The 19,931-nt window shown below is 41.1% G+C and overlaps 1 protein-coding gene across 8 annotated transcripts in view; it reads left to right on the top strand.

Moving 5' to 3' along the window:
• syngap1b (synaptic Ras GTPase activating protein 1b) overlaps positions 1-19,931 on the top strand; it is a 93,840-nt gene that overhangs the window by 5,498 nt on the left and 68,411 nt on the right. For all 8 annotated transcript variants that reach the window (XM_036538017.1, XM_036538016.1, XM_036538015.1 and 5 more), the window contains one exon: positions 12,989-13,122. In XM_036538017.1, the coding sequence (XP_036393910.1) occupies positions 12,989-13,122 (134 nt within the window). The remainder of the gene's footprint in view (positions 1-12,988; positions 13,123-19,931) is intronic.

Here is a 19,931-nt window from a genome sequence, read left to right as displayed (position 1 = left end):
TAACTTCTGCAAAGTGGGAGGATTGAATTCTAACAGTTGTCATGGTAAACGACTTAGCACCCAATATCTGATCACTGCTGCCCTTAAGTAAAATCTGATATAGTGTAATGCAGCACCTACTTGTCATTCTAACGCACTATGAGTATGGTAATATGACACAAGGTATTCTTGCTCTTGGCTGTCACTGTTTGTCATCATACAAGAGGTATGATATAAAGTATTTCTGCATTTATAAATCATTATTAGGAACTATGTGGACATTAATACTGGGTGATGCAGGTGAATTACTGATACATATAATTGCTGGGCACTTTGCTAAACTGAAACAATTTCTGTTGCATGTTTATTTTTAGTACTGTTTTTCATCTTGACACTGATTTAGTATATGGCTAGGTGTTTTGTCTCTAGTTGTGTTGCGTTTGTTACTGCTAAGCTATGCATTGAATTTGCTTTACTGTGGTTGCCACTGCACTGAAACTGATCTGAAATCCATTAAAAATGTCAACAATAACAACAAAATTAGTTATACAATAATAATAGTAAGAAGAAGAAAAAGAGATAGAATACTAAAATGAGAGTCTATGTCCTGTCACCATGGTGCTGCTTGAAGCAGAGGGACACATTTGTCTAGTCTCCTGACTTTGGTATCCCATCACTGACAGACAGAGCAAGCATTCAGTCAGCTAATTATGGCACAAAACATGCTTTCCCAGCATAAATTACATATGATATTTAATTCATCATTACTTGGTGTTAATATTGTCCTTATGTTTTGAGCATACTGAGTGTTTTCAATTACTACAAACATTCAATGGGAGGGATGCAAATTGAATGGCAATTCAACATTTTCAGCCCAGTGCCAGTGATACTGTATGTTAATATGTCTGTCATCTGTTGTCATGTTAATAAGAGTCTGGAGGGGTTATTACAGTTTCAGGAAGTGAGAACACTGCATTTGTCCCTTTTCAGGTTCACAGTTACTGGGGAAGGATGAAGTATACTCGATGGTACTCATTCTAAATGTGTTTAATTAAATACATAGATATGTATGCACTGAACAATAGGCCTAATAGACTCAGTCATTTTGGGCTACATTGAAAACCTTTTTTTTTTCTCAGTTCAGAGTTTGATGGATTAGTTTGTGTTTTTCACCTAACCACCCCATGATCCAACCTCATTTCAGTCGCTGCAGTTCCTAAATGACTCAGCTTTTGACCACATCTCTTTGTTTTTCTTGTGATGGCTTAGTTTCACTGGCAAAGTTATGTGTAAAATATCATATAACTTAACCAGGTCATCCTACTTTACAAATATGGTACACTGTCTGGTCTTATTAAAGGGGGAGGTTGACTATTTAAAGTCACTGTGTGTATGTACAGTACACTGACCTCAAAAGAACTCTGCTGGGGTGCTGGGTTTCTGAAGGACATAGCTTAAGGCAAAATGGTTGTTATCTTCTGTCACTTTCTTGTGTTGTATGCATAAATGTGTATGCAAACACATGAACCCTTAATTATTTGGGTTCCAGTACATGTTGACAGAAAACATTTATGACATATTACACTGATAGACTGTATTTATGATCCTGTTATGTATGTTGAAAGTGAAAAACGTTAAAAAGCACATGACTACACTTACATCTAGGGGTGTGCATTAACACTGCAGGTTATATGGGCACATCTGACATGAATTTGAAAACTCAACAGGTCAAGAAAAGGTCACCAGTTCCTCGCTGATAAGGGTTTATGATGCAGATTCCTCAGGAGGAGAGTGGTAGAGAAAGAGAGAGAATGGGGGGGGGGGGGGGGGGGCACAAAGGCAGCTGACAGACAGAAGTGTAGGAATCCAGGAGCTTATATTGCGCGTGCTGGGAAAACTGATCCCGGTTTTGGACTCAAGCATGCAGGATTTGGAACCTGTCTCTCAATCGTCTGTAGCCGTTGCATGACACTCTCTGGCATGCAGCATGGAGTACTGCCTTGTGCTCCTGTCTGACAGTTATGTGGCCAATCATGTTCCTTTGGTACAGCATCACTGTGCAAGTAGATTTCAGTAATGCTTATGTATTGATATTGATACTTGTCGTTGCTGTTTACGGTCTTCTTTGACAGATGGTAAGCCACACCCATTATTCAGCGCCATGACTGTAATTGAATAATTTGAATGGGTGGTTCATTTAAAAACACATTGGGTCATAGGCTATGGTGGCATTCAAACTGAAAATCAAACTGGCAAACGAGTTGGTATAGTTTGAAGAAAGAAGGTGGAAAAAAACCGCACAACTACTGTACATCTGCTGTAGGTTTTGTACAGTGGTCATTTCCTCTGGTTTATTAGAGAATGTTCTAGAATGATGGTTGGAAGCTGAATATTAAGCCCTGGTCTTTGCTCACACGTTCCTTCACAAGAATCACACATTGTTTTCACACAGGTAACAGTCAAAAGTGTAGGAGAAACTGGAGATATTATCTCCAGTGCTAGAGTACGAGTCTGGGATGGTTTAGTGTCAGTAAGGACAGCGGAATGACTTTAGTGAGGATTCCTGGGGCTACTGTGAAATGGCTTAACTCAGTGACTTATTTATATCATGGTGGCTGAGGAAATACAGAGAGGGTCCTTATCTACCCATCAGATCATATGCAGGACTATTGACTATGTGTCCCTGTCTTGGGGGGTGTGCTTGTATTCCTGGCTGTATCATCCTACTAAACTGGGCTATCAGGCTATCACTCACCCTATCAGCTGTCAGTGTGTGAATGACTGATTCCGTGAATGTGAATATAATCACAGCAACGAAGGAAAATAGCGTCTGCTTGTGGCCGTCGCTTGTTGTTCCTAGTAGCCTGTTGCTGGTTAAAGCCGTAGACACTTGAAGTGCTGTGCAGTGGAGGGGCTGTGTCCTTTCTTGTTAGCGCTGCTGTACGTGTCACAGGACCCTGAGGTGGGATTAGCACTGCCGCGCTGCTGAAGCGTGATGAAGCCCCGTCCTGCTGTGCCGTTATCTGTGCTGGCGGAAAACCGCACGTGGCTTGTGGCACTGTTGGATAACAGCTGTCAGGGTGTTGCTCTCGTGATCAGATGGTTGCTAGTTCAGATCCCGTTTCGAGTGCTGCCATTTTGCCTTTGAGCAAGCGCTTGGGAAAATGTTGTCACTCATGCTTGTCTGCAAAACAGAATTCAAAATGTGTTGTGTGTGTTCTGGGTAAGGGCGGTGGCGGAGAAGGAAGATCGAACGGAGCTAGATAGTTTTCTGGGTTATGGTTGGGGAGAGATGGGAGGCTCTTTCTCTCATTGCTTGGCTGTGAGCTTGTTTCGTGTGTTGCCCGTGTTTGAGTCACATGCTTTCACTGCCATGTTCAGCTCAATAAAAAATGCACCATGCAATCAACAGTTATTTTTGTTTTCACTTTTGCTTTTTTCTGGTGCCCCTTTGGAGCAAAAAGTTCCCTCCTTCTCTCGGGTCTTGGTGAAAAGATGAGCCATCTAAACTCATTGTTGCACATAGCTTCATCAGAACGCTCATCTGTAGACAAAATTAACTTTTCAAGGTGAACAACTTGCATAACTGTACGATCAATGCTAATATAGACCCATAGCAGGAATCAGAATGTTTGAGTCTGCTGAGTCTTTATATGTAGAGCAAACTCATTCTGTAATGAATATGCAAAGCAGACATCATTGTCTGTGCATACTATACATTTTATATATGACATTCTCCAATGAAAGTTCACTGGAGCTCTTAAGATTTAGCACATGACTCAAGGGTAAAAGAAATCTGTCACACCCAGGATTGGATCCCATGAGCCTCTGGTTTTGAATCTAGTGCCTGACTCCTGCCCAACATTTTTGCTTGGCTGGTGCCATCACATTGGTCACAAACATGATTTTGTGGATTATCAGCTATTTATCCTTCTTAGTTTCTGACTATCACCATGGCGTATGTCCTTTACCAAAGCAGTGGTGGGCGGTTAAAAACAAACTCTTCACAGGTTCCCTGCAATGCTCGCGAATCGATGAGCGATCGAGGTGACAAACACCCCAGAAACAGACCTGTGTGTGCCCTGGACAGCCCAGCAGCGTTTAAACGAATGATATTTGGACAAACCACATAATTTCTTATCAGTGGTGTTGTTATGGGACATTTGTGTGTGTTATTGCTTGCTGATGATAATGTTTCATGATAAATATGGCACCACATCTAAATGGGGATCTTATCTCCTCCACTTGGCAGCCCTTGGATTTCGAGTGGAGAACAGCCACTCCTATGGTAGGCAGCCCTGCTCCTAGACAGCTGTAATATTTTCTAGCTCTCTGAACAAATCATCAGTGAATGCATTCAGCAAGTGGTTATTTTGGCTAATTAGTTCTGATAATTCATCTCATAAAGTAATCAAGGGGTTTGAATGGAATACAAACAGGAGCGGAATGCATTTCTCTGAGCCTTGGTTGTGGCCTACATGTTTTTTTGTCCTGTGAAGAGTGAGAGAGTGCACCTGTCAGATAGAGGCTTGGAGGTTTGATGACCAATGTTATGTGCCACTTGTTGTACTTATGATCCTCCTCCCTGCCACATTGCCACCAGCATGCTTTCTGAAGTGCATACATTCTCATGCTCCATGCATTTAATGACACACCTTCCCCCAAGATGTCAAATTCCCCATATCTGTATAAATAAACCTCCCATTCACCACTGTCTCCGCTGGAAACATATGTGTAACTGGCAGCGAAACAACACAGACTGTGCTGTCACAACCAACACGGCTGGAAACAGCAGCATTCTTTGACAACCCTCTGCATTCCAAGAGAGACCGCAAGAGACCCATTCATGTGTTCCAGGCAGGTAAAGTGAGGTTGAGAAAGTTCCAAAATGCAGGTCGCCATTTGGTGAGTGATTCTGAACGCTAGAATTAAGGCCAGCCACACGCAGCCTCGCCGCTCCTGTGGCCTTTGTGGAGCCAACATGTGAGCACAATCTGTACCAAACTGTCCCAGGAAAGAACAATCCCAAGCTGTTTCCCTTCAGCACACGCCGTGCTATGCATTAGATTGAATGACACCATACCTCTGTCAGCGCGCTGAAACCTTTTACTTCAGAAATGCCATCATTACTAAATCATCACTTTCTGGGTTCCTCAAACACATTTTTCTGTTTTGACAAATTAAGCCCAAGGATTGATCCAACAAAGCAATTAAGAGTTTGGAGGAAACAACCCGGCTGCTTTAGGGCATTTTTTTGGAAAAAAACAGATCCCATATAATGCTATTAGGGTAGGGGCAGCTGTCTTTTCACCCAAACTAGCATCTGATTTATTATTAATATTTTTAGTAGTATTACTACTATTACTTATATACTTTCATTACTACTAGTAACATTATTAGTACTAGTAATTGTAGGAGTAGTAGTTCTTGTAATATTCTTAGTTTTTAATCAGTGGCCTCTGATAAAGACACTAGAAGCAGCTTGTCATCAGTGCTTAGCTGATCAGTTGTGACTGTGGTACAGTATTGGTGTCAGTCAGTGGCTCCCTAGTCTTGTTCACTTGTCACAGCTGTTTGACCTGCGAACATGTGCAGTGGCAGACAGCACTGACACACTGCCACGGAAAGCATGCCACTTGCAGGTCAGAGGGATTGAGCGAGACCTATAGTGAATTAATAGTCGATCGTATCCATTTATTGGATAAATCAATGTAATTCTGTTGAGAACCCCCTCAGTTTATGATAGGTATCACTTGCTGTCAAACTGTTGTGAAATATTAGGGAAATGTAAACCAGTTTTTTAGAGTAGTACAGTTGTGTGTAGAACAGTATGGATTTACAACGGACACATAATTTAATGGTATATTTCTATGATGACAGGAGTAGTTTGTCTTAAAATCATGTATATTTTCCTGACCTTCCCATCGTTATGTGACTTTCACCTGGTTGGTTTGGATTTAATATTCATGTATTCAAAGTGTATTCACAAATTCAAAGTGTCTTGCCTGTTGTAATGTGACCAGGCAGGTATGTTTTGGGCGTTGTTCACGTTTATGGATATCAAATGACTGCTCAATATAAATGATCGGTCTGTTACACTGGTTCTGACTGGATTTAAATAGCATCTCTTTGCTGATTGAGGTCCTGTGGTTCACTTCCCTGTCCACTGTTCTACTTTTCCAGCCCTTGATTGTCTAATATTTGTGTTTTCACCACATTTGGTGTGCAGTAAAGTCCTAATGGGATGTCTGTAGCCCCTTCACGTATGTCTCCACATTATGATTAGTGTCTTTTTTTTCTCAATAAACCAATTCCCCACATACTCAGCCCACAGCAGTGGGAGGAGCTATGACTATGGAGATTGCGAGTTAAGGTGTATGTGAGTGCCCTCTAGGTAATAATACAATGACACAGTTCTTAGTCTATCTATGGATTGAGGACAGATCACTATAATTATTTTTCATCTCTCAGGACCAAAACCCAATCCACTTTCTCAGACTGGGACACGCACAGGAAGACATACACACAGACACATACACAGTTGAGACAGATGCACAGGGCGTGCACAGAAAAACACACAAGCTTATATGCACATACCTGTACACACACATACCTGTACACACACACACACACACACACACACACACACACATACATGTGCATGCACACACACATGCACACACATACACTGACACACACACACAGACACACACTAATTGGTCACTGTGGTCAAGTGGTACTGTTTATGGTAATTGTCCATGTAGGGCATTCAGTTCACACCAATAGATATGAGAGAAAAGCATACAGTACAGACATATGCTATACATGGAGAGAGTCATTTGCTGGCTTGTTTAATGCCCATTTTATTCAGCATCACATGGGAGTGCAGTTTGGCAGCAGAGAGCCAGGCCTAAGTCTAGCTCCATGAAATGTGTGAGTGAGAGAAAGAGGGAGACCAGGAAATAGACAGCACAGACTCTATGGTTTTCTAGTGGTGATTCCTATCAGCTCCTCACACTCATATTGGGGCTTATGGTGTGGTTGCTGTCCTTAAGGCCTGTGTGTGTATGTGTGTGAGCTTATGTGTGGTGTGTGAGAGAGATGGAGGGGGGGCTAGGGTGGGAGTGAGTGGGGCCGAGAGACAGATGGGTAGAGAGAGAGAGAGAAAGAGAGGGGGAGGGGAAAGATGAGACTGAGAGGGAAAAGAGGAGAGACTGACAGTGAGTTTGTGAGAAAGTTGGATTTCAGTTTAATTTGTGATATGATATACTGGGCTTTTAGGCTTTGAAATAGTCCATTATTTTATTGACTGAATCATGCAACCCATTGAGTCCATTCATCTGTCTCTCTGTGTTTCTGGACCCGTTTCCCAGATTTCTTGACACATATTTGCGAACATACTGTATTTTTGATGCCTAACAGATCTCCTCTACCTTCCATCTTTATCATTGCATATCTGTTTGACCATCTACTTATAAATATAGAGAGAGGTAACGGAAGAGAGGGGAGAGAGAGGGAGGAACTAGTCAGTATTTCATGGGTGGTTGGGTTGCTATGGGAACAAGATGTGGGTGCCTTTTTCCAAAAAAGAGTCTTCCTTCCTCCTATCGTCTCTTTTCCTCCTTCTCTCCATTTCATTTTCCTCCTTTCTCAGTTGCATCAGTTCTTGCTCAGTTCTTTACCTCTCTTACTCTTTCTTATGTCCCCATTTGCATCCCTGTATCCCTCTTTCCCCTTCTCTCCCCATCCTCCCTTCCAGCACACCTCCTTTCCCTTGTGCCATTACACTCCAGCTTTCCAGCCCCTCTCCTCTCCCATCTCCCACCCTTTCCCTCACTGTCCGTCTGTCTCCCCCTTCTCTTCCCCTCTCCTCTTTCTCTCTCTCCCTCTCTCTCTCTCTCTCTCTCTCTGATCATCTGTCTCTTTAACACTCACTTATATTCTATTCTTTTCTCGGTTGTCATGGCAATAAGCTGGGGGCGTGAGAGAGAGCGAGAGCGAGTGAGAGTGGGTGTTTCGGAAGTGACATCTCTTGGGCAGTAACCTTGTTTCCTGTATTTTGAGTTGGGGGCGGAATCTCAAAAGTGCAGCAAGAGTGACGCCATGTGGACAAATGTTCACATCCCTCTCTGAGATCAGAACTCATTTCCCAGCTCCAGCAGCTTTAATTACTCAACTGGGGGCTTGAGCTTGTGGCTCATGGCAGCATTAAGCCCTACTCCCTCCACACTATAGCCTTGAGCATGACCTTGAATAAACCCAAACCGAGAGTGCAATATAAGGAAAGTGTACAACATCTGTTCTGCCTTATTTTATCGATCGTAGATAAGAACATTCTGGCACATTCCAGCACGCTCGCACGCGTTAGATCTGAGAGATCCACATCACTGTGTTTTCTTTTTAACCTACCTAAATGTTGCATTTATTTTAATATTTTGCTTTCTTCTGGTCAAAGCTGGCAGATTGTTGCTGGATTTGAGCTGCATTCTGGTTACATTTCATGGCAATAATGGTATGTGTTATATTGCATTTCCTAAAGGAGTATACAGTAACATACCATATGTGGACTGTATGCTGCTTCTCTGAAGTAGCCAGGGCCGTCTTGTTTGTACATTATATGCCTTGGGCGCCACAGGAATGGCGAGATTATTTTTAGCCCGGTTAGGAGTTCAGCGAAGTGAATAATCAACATTACCCTGTTGGGTTCTCTAATGACAACGATAAGTAAAGCTGACCCAGCATAAATTTGAATGTTAACTCCTCGCGAACTGCAAAGAAGGGTGTCATCAGAGAGCAAAACCATCATGGAGGACATTATCAAATTTTAATGAACATAAAACCCAAGGTGTGTACACCACCTATGATGTTAATCTAGCCCCAGCAATGTCCTTCACCCCAGCATCATATTGACCCCCCAGACACACCCACACGCATTTGTCTACCACTTTGAGGACACACTGTGTTCTCTGGGTTTCAGTTCAACTGGCTCTTGATTAGATAGGATTGATCGAGCTGTTAAGTCAATATCAAGGAGCTGGGCTTGTAACCCAAAGGCTGCAGGTTTACTTTTGACATAGGGACACTGGTGTTGTGTGTGTGTGTGAAGTTCTTCACTTCAATTGCTGCAATAGATATCCAAATATATTATATGTATAATTTAATGTGTTGAGCAAATAAATAAATGAATGGTCTGGGTTTGACACCTGACATCCATCTACTGTTAGGACTTTGTAAAAAAATGGGCAGTTCAAAAGTTTGTTGCTAATAGAAAGATACAGTACAGATACATCATTTGAGCCTCTTAAACAAATTAGTTATACAAATTGGCATTTAGCTTAATTGAATAAGATTAATTAGTTGTTCTTATCTCAAGAAATATTCACTTCAGAAATGGACCCAACTAAAATGAAGAAAATCAAATAATGTTGTACAGTTTCAAATCTTAATAAGTAATCCCTCTGGTGTTCACCGATGGAGTCCCTTTAAAGAACTAAAGAAAAACTTGCCCCATAATTGCATTTAAGCGTGATCTCATCTGAGGGTCAGAAGCTAATGTGTCTCATTGGTCTTTGAGCGTGCTTTTCCATGTTGATTCAAGGGAAAAACAGTTAAATTCTGAAGTCATTTCCAAGCAAATGCTAATTTGCTGCAGGCCAGTGCAAAGATAATAGCATTGTGTGATTGCTATTGTTAGCAGCATTGTTACTAATACCGTTATTATTTGGAAATCACATCCAAAACGATCTTTTATTTTTTTTCCATGTTTAGTCATTAATTTATTTTTTGAGAGTAGCTTTATCCGTAGTTAATATGAACACAACACAAAGGCTCATCTTAATTAGTCACAAACTGGAATTTGCGCAGTTGGGACACAGACAGAGAACGGCTTCCCAGGCGATGAAAGAGTTAAGGCTGGCAGGTCATCAGTCACACAAGGTCATTTTCAGGGCAGAGGGGATTTCACCTGACATAGTGTCAGATGGACAAGATGAAACACAGTCATTCATTGATTTGTTTGTTACCATGCCAGACCTTTCGCGAGGTCAGGCGTTGCAAAATTCAGCAGTGTTTCCTTTTCCCCCCTCTTTTTGGAAGCGTGCCATTGGCTATCTTCAAGAATGCTCTTTATGCTCTTGACACAGTGGCTGTGTTTATGTCGCAGAACCTGGAAATGTGAGGAGTTAGCAATCTGTGCTTAATCTCTGATAAAGGACGCTTGGATGGTACTGAGGCGGATTAGTGGTTAGAACTCTGGATTATTGATTTATTGATCTTTGGAAAAGCTTGTGGATTCAAAGTCAAGGCAAGACAATGCTAATGCATCCTCGGATTATCCGTTTCGGAAAACGTGTGCATATTTTTTTTTTTTTTTTTTTGATGTGAGGTTGCATGCTAAGAAAAGAGAGGCACAAGACTAAGCTGCCATTTCAGATCCTTAAATCCTGTCCTCCTTTTTCCATACCACTGAGCTTGGCACAGATTGAATCAAAACCTCTTTTCATCCAACTGCAGTGCTTGCACATTCCAGACCTCCTTTGGATGGCGTGCCCTTCTGGTATAGAACCAGGGGCCCTCTGACAAGAGGCCGTTTGCTGCTATAGTTCCTGATCAGTGAGTGGGTCAGAGGTGGATTTACTCTCAGTCTGGTGGTGCACCGTTGAGGCCGCAGTAAATAAAATAGGATGTGATTGTGACTGGGTGACTGTTTTATACAGTATCTAACTGAATTAGTCCCTGTCATTGCCTGGACTGATTTTGCAAGTAACCTTTTAGTCAGTGAATTCTGAATTAGTTGCCCATGTACAGTATTCCCCAAGATGTAAGAAAAAAACATACAGTCCTTGTAGTACTTCCTTGAAATTTAAAAACGTGCAGGCCTGATAAGAAGCTTCCGGATGGCTTACTTTGAATGAGGGAGATGGAGACTGTATGTGTTGTATGAAAGGGTGAGCTTGAGAGAATCCACTTGGGCCTACAGTGGTATGAAGCTTTAATTTATCACACTTCATTCCTCTCTGTTGCCAGTATGAATGGAACTGGCCTCAGTCTGACTGTCACTGCGCGTGGATCACGTTCACGTTTACAGCACAGCCCACAGTCTCCTGCTGCGGAGGCGCTCTCCATGGTGCTGAAGTGCAATAATATAAGATTACTGTCAAGGTTCTCTGCATTAGAGCACACACCAAAATGTACATTATTGCACCGGTCAGCAATACGGGTAATGATTTGGAATGGTACGTGTACGCTATTGGATTTTTATTCCTTCTCTCCAGTTTTAACTATCTCTGTGCTGAACGTTGTCAAAATCTGTGTATTGTACATTGAACTCAGTCGTAAGCTGTACCTCATTAGTACTCTGTTTCTATCTCTGAATTGCTCCTCTTCTGCTAAGTACATTAGTTTTATTTTTCTCTTCCTTCTTTTTACTGTCTGGTCTTTTGTAGTACTATCTGGAAATTGTTGAAATTAGTTTTGTTTGTCTGTTATCGTTCAGTTAGCAGTTAGGAATATCAGTGCATCTGCCTCTGGAAAGTGGTTACATTCAGGCAGGAAACAACATAGGCAGTATATTCCACATATCAGCATCAGTTTTATGTCTTCTGTTTGTGTATTCTGCTATGTATTTGCTGTTTTTACTTATTTTTTGTTTTGCTTTTTCAAAACTATTAATGATTCATTGTTCTATTTTTAAACCGCCAATCATGTGCAATATTCATACATTTAAATTTTGGATGAGAAATACTTTTGGTTGGTGTGGTAAGTATTCAGTAAATTGATCTATACATGGGGTCATGCCCCCCATAGTTTCTGTTGCTATGTTGCACAAGCTTTGTCAGACAAACATTGTGTGCAGCTTGCTAGCTGGCTAGTTTTGATCACTAGTGTTCCTTTATCAATTTATCAGTAGCCAAACCATCATACCCAAAAACAGTAAATTTTGAAAAAAATACTTCACGAACAGAGGTTCTTGTTGTTATTGTGTATCTGTTTATTGCTGGCTAGTTATCCAGCTAACTAGCTGAGTTGTAGAGCAGTTTGCTTCCTGACGTGACCAGTTCATCAGCTGACAAACAAGATTTGATTTAAAATTTATTTATCTACGTAGTGAGCTCCCTTGCTAACATCTAGATGAAAATGACTTAATTCACTTCCCTTAACCCACTTCCCAATTCATCATGTTGCATATTGTTTCTAGATATTATGCAGGGATGGTTTCCCGGCTGGCTAATAATAGGCACTGTTATATTGCACAAATGTTTAATCTAGATAACGTAACTAGCTACTGAATGGAAGCAAACTTGTTACATACTGGTGTCTCATAGCTAGAGGGTTTTTGTAAAGAAAGCTTGCTATCAGTAAGCTAGCACATCTGAAATCAAGTCATCAGAATGGGAGTACAGAAGGCCTAGCTAGTGCAAGGATACTCAATTTTATTGAACCTAATGCCATTAAATGTGAGTAAGCAGGTCACAAGGTTGTGCATTAAAATAAACATGGCTGCCTGTCACTATGTGTCCATGCTGGTTTCTGCTGTCTCTTATTTTGCAATATTGATAGGTTACGCTAGACACCAAGAACATGTATTGCACTAAATCACTTGCAAATTATGCTTAACATGAAACATGAATATGTGAGTATGGAGGTGGGGTGTAGCTGTTGGCCAGGCTGTAGGTCTTGGTGGGCCAGACATGGCCCACAGGCCTGCTGTTGAGTATCACTGTAGTAGAGGCAGAAAGAAATCTCCACATGAATCATTTTAGGATACCTGTTGTGCATTTTAATACTTTATTTCACTGAAATGTTAAAAAAAAAAAACAGCCAACTCAATGTACTTGATTGGTCATTTCATTTTTTGGAAATTTGACATGGGCTGTTTGAGTGTGCTCTGATTGTTTGATCCATGGATAGATTAATGTGACACTGAGAGCTGTATGTTCATTTTATTTTAACTCACTTTGCATTTGCATTGGTTGTGATGTGCCTCTTCTTCTTCTCTTTTTTTACCCAGATGCAAGGTGTGCCGCCCCCCCTTCCTATCGCCCCCATGGCCCTTCCCTCGCTCCCTCCTACGACCGTCCTGGCTGGAACCCCCGTCTTTGTGTGATATCCGGAAATCAGCTCTATATGTTAGACCAGGAGGAGGTAATGATCCCTTGCTATCACTGTTCGCTGCATGTGTGATGACTCTGATGTACTCAATAGCCAGGAGTTTTCAGACCATCAGATATGCTCAGGCCCATAGTCACTACTGCATGCAAAATACAGCATGCAGAAATATTTTTTTAGGTTAACCAGCAGGGGGCACCATTCAGTTGCTGTGCCCCTGCTACCTCTGCACTCCAAAGGCGCCATCTGCTAGCACCTGCCGGGGAACTACAATGTACTAAATACTGCTGCCTTTTCTTCCAGTATGCAGTAAATATCTATTAGGGGATGATAAACTTACATTCATGATCATGGTACTAATTAACTTCATAGTGGCTATAACCAAAATGTTATAGAAATATTACTAATACAACTGCCACTGCCAATAATTACTACGATGTCTGACTGCACAGAGCACTGATGGCTCTCGCTTGTCAGTATTGAGGTGGACACTAAAAACATTAATAAGATGTAAGTGTCCATTTTACACGGTATTCGGACGAGGCAATACTTTTAATAGATCCGAATCAATCATGACCGACTGATAGTCATTCCCACTCCGCAGATGAGCGTGAAATATTTATACGTGTCATTCATCTTATGTGACAAGTGGGAGCGGCTCTTCCACTCTCCCTGGTTGTGGGAGTGTTATCTCCAGAAAAACACAGCTTCAGCTTTCACTTGAAGGGATCTTATTGCTAGATGCAGTTAGCTGAGTGAATCACGCCCATCACATGCCTTGTCAGTTCTGTCACTTCCAGCTAGGGATGTGACTATAGCACTAGTCTTACATTGCATTGAGGAATTATGAGTACCCTTCCTTTTGCTATTCAGTGTCTATCTTCTTGCAAAAACATGTCCATCATAACATAAAAGTAACACTGTTTTGATATTGTCTTCATCACGGTTAACTTATTTGTGTACAAACCAAATGTATTCCACCTCATGTTCATCTTCATGCAAGTTTTGTGCTTTGTGTATGTTGCTAACCGATTGCTTTAACATTTATATGCGTGCACCTATGCTTAGACCTATTTAGATTTGAGTGATTTTATGTGATCATGCCCAGCATAGCGATAATTCAAGCTGTGAGACTCTAAAACATTTGTTGCTCTAAACAGTTCAGCCATCCCAGCCATGTATACTTTTAGACGATGAGTATATAGGGATGCTGAAACTATGCAGAATCCTCATTAATGTTTAGAATTAATAAGGATTTACATTCTGTCTCTTTCCTTCTGCCTGCTTTTCTGCTTTTGGCAGCAGGGTCCTCTGTGCCTTTTGGAATGTTGTTTAATTAGTTTTAGAAAATATCACAGTTACGTAAAATCCATGATTACTGAAGGTATAATTTATACCAAGATCAAGACATTGAGTCAATGTTTGGTATTTACGTTTATGCCTTAAAAAACTAGAGAATATGGATGTGGGCTAAAATATGTCCATCTGTGTTGAGATAATTTGTCTATTAGTATTAAATCTTGATATTTGTTTAGTTTAATCTATAAAACTGCAATATTCCCCAACAATGCCACTTGCACTTCTCTTTGTATGACTCAGCATGACACTTTTTCTTAAACCACCACCAGAGGGAGCAAGAGTGACAAAAGTCAGGGCTGATACCCTGTTAGAATGCTGAACAAACTAACACCACGTGCACAAGTTAAATGCACCAGCGCACTACTGTACAGTCATGTGTTCCTGTGTACCAATCTGACTGGCGGTTATGCAAGTAATCAGAAGGGACAAGGCCCATGGAATGACATAATATTGCTCCAGTATGCTTGCAGCTGGTGCCAGACTCTTTTCTTAAAAAGACAGGAGCAGAGAGACATTTTCTCTTGGTAAACATAGACATGCATGTTCATATGACACACATGGCTGGAATGAAACATGGACACTGAATTCATTGCTGTTTATATACTTAACAGAGCAGCATGGTTTGCCTGTAGCTGGATGTGTCACAACTAATAAGCCATGCATTGTTAGCATTTTTTTACACATACATGGCCGTCCCAGAATCGCGAGCTGGCTGGTTATGTAATTGACTGACAAGACAGATTGAGTAATGATGAGGGACACATTATTTGATGAATTACATGACAAACCATTATAATGATCTGCCCATTGTCGTTTTGTGCAGTATTACTTTGTTCCACAGGCTAACATTTGTGGTACATCATATAGTCTTAAAATTATATTATCTCATATTTACTTAATATTCATGAAGTATATCCAACCTTCTTGGGAAGTCCTAGTGTGTGTGTGTGCGCGTGTGTGTACATGCATGTACTTGAATAGTAACGTACTGTTACCCATAAGAGAAGTTAAAACTGGAAGTGATGAAGAGCAATGAAAGGGGTTTCATTTGTTCCTTTGAAAAAAAAAAAACATTTTACATGGTATTTATGGTAGATGTTTAAACATAAGGTTACTTGTACCTATTGCTGAATTTTAATACCAGTGAAGTGCATCAAGGTTACAGTACCACCTACGTGCTAAACATGCTTTTGCTGCTGAAAATCAAATTGCCAACAATCATTCTCCCCCAAACAGAAGTGGTCACTTTCGTCAGCATACTATTTTAGAATGTCGGGATCACTGAAAGCCAATGAATTCAATGAATTGCAAAATGAATATACTGTATGCCGACTGCAGGCCACTTGAGATTGTAGAGGATGCAGGTAGGCGGTAGTTCTTTTAGTATTTATTATATTTGATGAGAGACGTAATATAAAGCTTACAGTTTGCCATTTTAATCAAGATATTCACATAGCAGTGATGAGTTCATTCTTCTTAGTGCTAGAATGACTTTTTCTGTGAATGTGAAAAAATAAAGAGAAGGTACTTCATGTATTGTTTAATGTACTATTGTTCCGTGAAAAAGCTTCTTAATCTTACAGTGAAAATTAGATGTTTACTGTTTGATTTATTAACTGAAGAACATCCAGATAGTCGAAAGTTTGTCTTTGTCATAGGTTCTTACTGAATTTTGTCTTTTATTTTGAAATATTCCGAGATATGAAATCTTAATCTATTTACATTTAAATACACATTTAATCAGTGTTAATCACAGTCCACTTTTTTATCATTTGATAGCACTAATTCATAATAATACTCAATTATGATGTATCAAATACCAACAAGTTGAACTGCTGTGCAGTTTTTGAATGTTGTAGCCACTCCACTGCCTTTGATAACGAATGACAAATGATCGATTGGGTAGTTAAATACGCTCTTTCAAGGGAATTCTTATCATTAGGGGCATGTAGAGAAAAATGGAGTGTGCTTCTTTCAGACGCATTGCATTATGCTAATAGGAAGATTTATCTAGCAATTAAGGCAAAAGGTAGTCAGAACAAACACAAACATATGCTGTGACCCCTCCAGCGGCTGGCCCCAGTGCTCCTGCCAGGGCGTATTCAATACAGTCTGAAACAGGACGTCTGCAGGCACTGGAAGACAAATGGCGCTATGAGGTAGTGGTAACGGCCTGCCATGAGCCAGGGCACAGGGGCTGGGGAGAGGACAGAAAGGGTGTTGATGAAACAGGTTTAGGCAGTGATCCATTAGGCCCGTTAAGGTGTAATAGATTACACACCTGTCGCCCCACTCCCACCTCTCCGTTTTCCTCTGGATGCTGAACCCGATAACGCAGCTGTGGCATATGGCTGGCTTCCTGCAGGGTCTCGGGGCTCTCTGTGCCAGAGAAAGCACATCCATCTGCCCAGATTTATTGCTTCTGCTCGCCCCTCACTCTGGTGCAGTTTATCTGGGGTCCCTATGGAGCAGGGGGTTGAGTATTCAGGCTAAACAGACGAGGTGAATGCAAACAGTCAGTCTAGCTCTAATCATCTCTGGTCTTGTATGGTCAAAAGCCAGCAGGTTTGCACTTTCTTTCATGACCACATTAACTGTGAGAAGAGAGAACTGAGGAGATGGCTGGCTATGATGGTTCAGTCAGTACAAGCAGAAGCTGCATCAGGTGTTTACATCTGTAGCCTGAACAAAGGCCTGGATATAGGCCAAGGCAAAGGTTCAGTAACAAGTACCTATATGATAATGGAAAATAATCCTGCCTTAAACGTGTTTCTTTGATGCTGCTATGACTTTTGCATTTTGGATAAATTGGGTAGACATTTTACACTTGAAGTAGCAGGTGAACAGTGCTGTATTAACTTGGGAAAGGAAGAGACCCAAGGACACTGCATGTTGCAGGCTTTTCCCTTGTTAGGACTGCAGATATGCATTTTGGCTGATGCTCTGTCTTTAGTCCTCTTTGCCAGTGTCGTTGGACCTGACTAGAATACAGTGAAGCAACACTCTCTGCCCCCATAATGAGGCTTCCAGCTGCTTCTCATGTTTCCCTCGCATGGGGCACCACTTTATCAAGAAATGTCACTCACCCAAAAGTAGGGAACAGGTGTTTCTCTTTCATTTGTGAAGTGTCTGGCATCTCTTATGTGTCATGCATTGGCAGGTGTCCCACAGGTCTGATTTCTGAGGTAAACAAATCTTTAAGCCATTGGCTTTTGATGTTGCAGATAGAATAACAAGCAACAGATACTGTAGTATATAGTGTATAGTATAACAAGCAATAGATAGGAGGCTAGACTCAGGGAAGGTTTGGAATTGTTCTGTCTGTTGTGCTGTGAAGGTCCACATTCTGTGCCACTGGAGACCTTGGACTTTTATCTAGTTCCGATACTACTCATGTCGAAAAGACCCGTCGAGCCCATGTCTGCCAACTTTCAGTAAAACTACTAATCACTTTGATGAGGTAATTAAAGATTCTGTCAGGGTCAGAGTTGCCAGCAGCTAGTTAAGACGGTACTGTTTTTTGTGCCAGTAGTAGCACTCAGCATCCTCTCAGTGCCTTGTCAGGTCTGGAGAATTTGGCAAACATGATAATGTGTTGAAGTGCAGAGCTGGTACAGTGAGCAGGCCCTGCATCCATGCTTTCACCATCTCATCTCCCCTAAGAGAGGGTGACATGCAGTGGGCTATTAGCCCAGCCTTCAGGATGCTATTTTCTGCATTGAAAAGATAATGGATCTGGATGTAATGTGCCTCTGGTAAGGCACTGGCAAAAGACAGCCAGGGTTCATCTCTAAGGAAAAAGTGTTTAACTGGACAAAATGGACATGTTATGCATCCAATGATTCCTCTTGAAAAAGTTGTTGTTTTGGTATGTCCAGCCAAACACTTTGGAGGACGCTCATTTTGTTAACTCTTATTCCAAGGATCTTTGAGGGTAATTTTAAGGTCCTAAAGAGTAATACTAATACTACTACTAATAATAATATTAATTAACAATAATAACATCATCATCACTATCATCCTCATCAAAAGAAGAAGATTTAGTGATCATGGTGCCAAGCAATACCCTAGTTGTGCTTTACATATGTTTATTTTAAGATATAAGTAGTGATCAAAAGTCATTAAAAGCAGCTATGTTTTTTAACAACCCCCCCCCCCCCCCCCCCCCAGTGAAAATGTGTACATGCAGTCTACCATGAATAAAATATATGGAAAAATGCTATATCTTGATGTATCATTTCTGACATAAAAGACCTGCTCAGTAGGGAAGGAGACATACTGTGTACTGTATACTGTCTCTCCAGTCATAAAGAATTTATTAGGCATAATACATTTTTATTGAGGTACTCCCTCTCTAATTTCATTGCAGCTGGTAATATACTGTATGTGTCTTCAGCACTGTGCTAGATTTCATTCAATGTGTCAGAACACAGCTTTCACCTAATGGAGATATGCACCCATTTGCAGTGAATTAGTTGAGTAAAAATACATAAATATGTTATTGATTCAATCGAGCCATGGTTAATTCCAAAGTCTGAAAACAAGATAGAACCCACCTTTGTCCTTGTAAACCTTTTAAAGCTGGATATTGATAGGAGCCATTGTAAAGTGCTGTAAAGTACTGTTGCTTGATTGGGGGACCCCACCAAGATGATGCCCGTGTAATCTGGAGTTGAGCTCCCAATGTCTCTTGAAATGTGCTTATTTTGGTTTTCAGTTTTCCTTTTGGTGTTGCTGAAGTGGACAAATGGTCCCACCACAGACACACAGTCATCGTGGTAACATGGCTCTGCACCACAGACATAGTACTGTATGTCCATTTGATGCATGTGAACAGTGGCTCAGTCAATCCTTGCACCCAAGGGAACTGCTGTTCTGGACTGTGGCTGCTTCTTTTTGCATTGTTCAAGCCTGGCTGTACTCGCCTGCTCCCCATATCTCCCTGCCGTTGCTCTACAGAAAGGGCATACGCGCAGTCCCAGGTCACTCAGACAGCCGTGCTAATGCTCCTTTGGGATGTTGTGCAGCTCTAGGACCAGGTCGCTTGCGTGTTTATTGAAGGTCAGCCCAAAGAGCCATCGCCGAGCAGCATGAACAGGTGAAGCATTCACCAGGCGTAATTTCCATTTAGCGAAGGCATACCTCTTGTCTTGATAGAATAGATAGCTAGTCATTAAAATGTGACTCTATCTACAGTCAGTACTTCTCTCTTTTGAGTAGGAGGGCATTTTGAATTGAGAGCTTGAATTGAATCTCTCAGAGTGCTAGATTTTGCTGAGCATTTGTGGGTGGATCATTGTCTTTAAGCAGACAAAGAACAGAAATGTATGTGCCATGTAAATAAATTTGCTGTAGTGCTGTGTTTAAAAGTTTGTCCATATCATTTTAATAAATTTAATTTTGATGTGATTCATTTACAGATATTTGGTTTATGTTTTTCATTGCAGTGGAGGAAAATGCAATATTGACATGTCTGTGTGCCTTCA

The sequence above is a fragment of the Megalops cyprinoides genome, chromosome 10, assembly GCF_013368585.1.
Source record: "Megalops cyprinoides isolate fMegCyp1 chromosome 10, fMegCyp1.pri, whole genome shotgun sequence".
Classification (NCBI taxonomy): domain Eukaryota; kingdom Metazoa; phylum Chordata; class Actinopteri; order Elopiformes; family Megalopidae; genus Megalops; species Megalops cyprinoides.
The sequence above is the reverse complement of the archived record's forward strand: the minus strand, read 5'-3'. Positions and strand labels throughout refer to the sequence as shown.